Raw genomic sequence first — 5,240 nt, 5'->3', positions numbered from 1 at the left:
ATTACTGGGGTATTTTAGTTTGTTGTTTTCTGCTGAGCCCACCTAACCAACTGAAAAGTATGAAATTCAGGACACAGGCATGCAACAAGTGAATTTTGTCGGGAAAAAACTGCAGTATTTGCATCTCTGTTGACCAAACAAAAAAATACTTCTGACTTGCAAGTAGCTATCAGAAATGGACAAGAATTCAAAGTTCTAGAGGGTCGTGGTTTGGTTTGCTGGTTTTTTTTGGTAACAGACATAGACAGTCACACATAACAACCCCAAAGCAATTCAGCCTCATCTGGTTTAACCTCAACCACGAGACACCGCTGTCTGTTTTCTTTCTCAAGAAAGACTCACGTCACTGAGCACTGAAAGGGGAACTTGCCGAGCTTGTGATGAGGATCCACGATAAACAGCTCTGCTCCCCCCAGCCTGCAGGGCTGCCTGCCTCAATAAAAGGCACAGCAGAGGCAGGGAGCTCTCAGCTGGGGCTGGAGGATCCGCGGGGCCAAGGGCGCTTCACCTTAAAGCCCAGAAAAATGCCAGGATTCTTTTTCTCCCACAACAACATGACTGAAGTAAATGGAAAAGAAGATTGCAAGCTGGCAGAAGGCAAAGGCCACAAAAAGAAGCAAAAAGCTTTGTAAGTACATGCAACTTAGTATAAAATTTAATGTGTTAGAAGTGAAAATAAGACCCTACTAATCCTGGAGATTAAGAATTAGCACTGTGGTTCAGGCTAAAAGAATAAAACCTGCTCAAAGCCCAGGACTGCAACATCATTAAAAAAAGCTTGAGCTGAGGCATACCCATTATTGGATTCAGTAATCAGAAAGAGAATTTGGATACTGTGGGGGCCTCAGTCTTTTTAAAAAATTCCTTGGATATGTAACTTCCCAGAATTTGGTCGTAGGATGGAGCTGAGTCTGTTTGAAAGTTTGAAGAAAATTTAAATAGAAGTTAAGTGCAACTTCAGTTCTAATGGATTAAAATGTGTCTGTTCGTTGTTTCAGTGGTGCAGACCTCAAAAGTTATTTGAAATGCATGGTGCCACATATTGAATCTGGGATCAAGACTTCCAGCTCCAGAAATATCATGTAAGTACAGAAACACACCAAGTTATAAAATACAGTCACAGCTAGATTAATGTATAGTCAATTACTTCATTTCTAAACTGCTTCTAGAACAACAAATCTTGTAAAAATATCTAGAATTTCCAAAATGCAGGAGAGGTGAACATAAGTAATAAGAAACTACTCATGGAGTTAATGATTTTCAATTAGTGATTTGATTTGTTTGCATCAAACAGTGAGGGAGAAGACACTTCATTTAAATCCATTTCTATCAGAGGGACATTGTAACTGTTCTCTAAAGTCTGACAAGAAAAAGTACTTTTCACTTGAATGAGGAGTAGGGGTATTACCATTCTTATTGCAAAAATATGGGAGCAGAAATACAGGTACAAGCTGATTTTATCACAATTGCAGTAAAAGACTATATTCCTGGGAACAGAATTAAACATCATAGCTCCATATTTTTCCCATCTCTGATTATTTTTCTTGATGTGGGCTGTCTCCAGGATCTCAGATGATGACAAAGCCATAGATTTAGTAAAATACCTGGCACATATTTCTGGAATATAATAATAAATTATAAAAGTTGCCTCCTTCAGACATCCAAACAAAACCCCATGGTTTCTTGCCTGAAGCCTTTTCTTTTCCTTTCACCTCAGGCTCTCTGCAGAGGAAGTTATTCAGTGGTCACAGTCCTTGGAAAAGCTCTTGGCCAGCCAAAGTAAGTCTGTTACTTCAGTCTGACTTTGTTCCTACTCTGAGGCCACAGTTTTATCTAATCTCAGCAAATAGGCAAAGCTGTAGCGTTGTATAAACACTGTCAGACAATGGGCAGCTACACCTCAGCTTTTTACAGCTCCAGTGTAACCTGGACACTGCTACAGCTCGGCTTCCAGGTTGGGTTTTGGGGTCTTTTCCCATTTTCAGGGTAGCAATTAACCCCCAAATAGCTCATTTTGATCAGTCTTCAATCCTTGGATTTAATACATCACCTTAATCTGGAATTCTCTCACCACTTATACCCAAAGACAATCGATTTAGGAAGGACTAGAATCCATTCTTATAGGATTGTTATGGGATCAGGACCCAGAGTCCAGATCTAAAAACACTGAACATAATTAGGAAGACTCCCATGAGCCTTAATATTAGAATATCTATGAAGAAGGGAATAAAAGTGTCTTTTGGCAAGATTTTACATCAGATTTCAATCCAACTCCTGCTATTTATTTTCTCCCCCCTGGCCACAGGTATCATATAGTAAATGATGATTTATTTGTGTTGGCTTTAGGTGGTCGAGGCGTCTTCCGGGAGTTCCTGAAGTCAGAATTCAGCGAGGAAAACATCGAGTTCTGGTTGGCTTGTGAGGATTACAAGAAAAGCAAGTCTGATCACTTACATGGCAAAGCAGAGAGGATTTACGAGGAGTTTGTCCAGTCAGATGCCATTAAGCAGGTGTGTATAAAGGCAGCCTGTGCAGAGCTGGAGGTGTGGCTGCACTGGGATGCCCAGACCCTCACTCAGTGGCATAAGGAGACACAGACAGGCTGTCAGGTCCCCTCTGGCATCACAGCTTCTGCAGGGACATGATCAGACCTCACACACTCACAGCCCCCAGCAGAGCCCAGCACAGGCTGCTCTTGGCTGGGCCAGCCCAGCTTGAATTGCTGATGGTGTTTGGACATCGTTTGTGTTGGCCACAGAACATTTCCTGTCTTTTAAAATATGTCAGCCTTCTGGAAAAGTTAAAGTTCTGTCTGTTGGTCACACTTAAACTGGAGACATTCAGCACAGGATTTCTCTGAGTAACTGGAGGCTGTTCCTCCAAGCTGAGCTGTAATAATTCCGACTCCAGAATAAACTACATTTCTATAGTGAACAACAATTTTTGTGTCTAACTGGGATACAGGCATTTGATTTCCCCCAATTTCCAGTTCTGACATTGAACTATCATAGAGTTCTAAGGCTGCAGATGGATGCATTGACAAAGATATAGAAAGAGAATACATTTGAAGTTAAGTTTTTAACAGCATTTATTTATTTTTGTTCCAGATCAATATTGACTATCAGATGAGGGAAGCAACAGCCAAAAAGGCTCAAGACCCAACTCACACAAGTTTTGATGAAGCCCAGAAAACAGTGTACATCCTTATGGAAAGGGATTCATATCCCAGATTTTTAAAATCCAAATCCTACCTGAACCTTTTGAACCAGCTGCAAACTAACACTTCAAAATAAAGTGTCTGAAGCGTGAGGAGCCAAGGAGACTCTGTCAAACACCCTGTGAAGAGACCCTCCACAATGGCTGCATCTTGCCAAGGAAAAATCTCTGTCTGGGGAGGAGGAGCAGAGGGAGATGCAAGCAGCTCCACAGCCAGAGGATGCAGGATAAGAGCTGGCTGTCCCAAGGGTGAGAGCAGCACAGGGAGACAATCCCCTCCTCCCACACACCAGAGCCAAGGCAGGACAGGGAAACTGAGGTTTCACCTGCTCTATGAACACTGAGCCTTGCCTTACATCCCAAAGATCTGCTGATTGTTAGCAAGTGCAAGACTCAGGAGCTGAGCATTGGGAAAGGATTGACAAGCTCACAGGACAAACTAGGACGGCTGACAATTTTGGGCATAACAAGAAAATGCCAGGACAAGACTGACCTCTCTTTTATGTGATGTTTGATGAACTTTCATGAAGTGTTAATAAGTGTGAGTTCCACAATGTTGTTATGCTATGTAAATATATTCTAAATTGATGTGTCTTAAAATCTGTATGGTTTAAATTATATAAGAATTATATAAGCTGTATTTTTATTAAGTTTGTATTCAACAGGCAGGTATGTAGCATCTTTTCTGTTTAATTTATTGAAAAAGAATAAGCAATTCTTCATTAAAATATACTTTGGAATAAAGATTCATGGTGGTTTTGCATCTTGTTTGAAGTGATTTTCCCATTGTAGTTACTGAAATACTGAAGCACAATTCCTTTCAGTCTCACTGTGCTACTACTTCTCATCTCCATATTCAAATACCAGTTTTACCTCCACCACTCCTCTCTTTTTTCCCATTTTACACAACCATAATCTGAGTTACCTGGAGCAGGTAATCCTGACTTACACAGACCCATCCTCACCACCCCCAAAAAAGAACATTTGTGACAGTGCTTGAGATATGTAACCGAGAACAAGAGCACTCCCAAAACTCAAGTGTTTGAGACCTCGTGACATGAGAATTTATAATGAAAATAAGTCAAAGAATGCCTTGGTTTTGATGAGTTCCCATCATGAGACACTGGTATCACATGGGTGGCAACACAAGATTTTATCTCACCCTTGCAAATTTTCCATTTTTCCAGAATAACATGAGATTTGTGAGCCCCGCTCTGTTCTGTACCAAAGGGAGAAGCTATAAATTCAGAGACATCACCTCCTGGTGAGAACAGACCATGCTTTTATTGCCACCCTCTGGGGACTTTGGGACCTCCAGAAGAGAACCAAAATCTGAAACAAAACAGCTGGAAGGAACATAGAGAAGTGCCAACCTCCACTATCACCTGCTGTAGTATCTGGAAACTATTGCAAATTACATCTTGTTTTCAGGACTAATCAATGCAGAAGAAAAGACTTCTTGCAGTATTATTTTTAAGTCATATGGTCCTGAGATTCTGACTGCAAGACCTGAATGATCCTGGAATAATGTAAACCAATCTCCAGCTGGCATTCTTACATGAATTGATTTTCCAGGATCACTAGGAATAAACCTAATTGCTGTGAAGCAGGAATAACCACAGTGCTCCACACAAGGTGCATCACCATGTTTGCTCTGATATGGTTTAGGTGGACCAAATGTCTCTGCTTGCTTAACTTCAAGCTCACAGAAAATAAAAGAGAACTTCAAAATATCAGCTCTAATGACCTCTAAACAGACACTGCATTCAAGTGACATTATTCTTCTGACTGTAAATCCCTTCAATTATTATGGCCCCCATCTTCCTTTGCTCCCCCTGTGGTTTCACAGTTTTGCTGTCATTTAGCCAAACACCCATTCAAAATTTCTGACTAAAATAATATCCCACAGCACAGATATTTAGGATTTTTATTTATTTTTGAATGGCTTGTTGCTAGCTATCATAGCAATTGCACCAACTTGTATTACACAGTTAGGATAGAGCAGAGTTTCTGAGGAGGGAAGA

At 40.7% G+C, this 5,240-nt stretch overlaps 1 protein-coding gene across 1 annotated transcript; it reads left to right on the top strand.

Moving 5' to 3' along the window:
- Positions 1-399: 399 nt before the first annotated feature.
- LOC111932688 (regulator of G protein signaling 1) lies at positions 400-3,960 on the top strand. The gene is made up of 5 exons (XM_023931856.2): positions 400-628; positions 999-1,082; positions 1,718-1,779; positions 2,347-2,510; positions 3,108-3,960. The coding sequence occupies exons 1-5, from the start codon at positions 525-527 to the stop codon at positions 3,291-3,293; spliced, it is 600 nt and encodes a 199-aa protein (XP_023787624.1). The 5' UTR covers positions 400-524; the 3' UTR covers positions 3,294-3,960.
- Positions 3,961-5,240: the final 1,280 nt, after the last annotated feature.

The sequence above is a fragment of the Cyanistes caeruleus genome, chromosome 9, assembly GCF_971803275.1.
Source record: "Cyanistes caeruleus chromosome 9, bCyaCae1.hap1.1, whole genome shotgun sequence".
Taxonomy (NCBI): Eukaryota; Metazoa; Chordata; class Aves; order Passeriformes; family Paridae; genus Cyanistes; species Cyanistes caeruleus.
The sequence above is the reverse complement of the archived record's forward strand: the minus strand, read 5'-3'. Positions and strand labels throughout refer to the sequence as shown.

Bases quoted from the DNA above. Each gene is read 5' to 3' on its own strand.
- LOC111932688 (XM_023931856.2), top strand. From the start codon at position 525: ATGCCAGGATTCTTTTTCTCCCACAACAACATGACTGAAGTAAATGGA. The intron at 629-998 runs GTAAGTACATGC...TCGTTGTTTCAG, and splicing joins AAAAAGAAGCAAAAAGCTTT to TGGTGCAGACCTCAAAAGTT. The intron at 2,511-3,107 runs GTGTGTATAAAG...TTTTTGTTCCAG, and splicing joins AGTCAGATGCCATTAAGCAG to ATCAATATTGACTATCAGAT.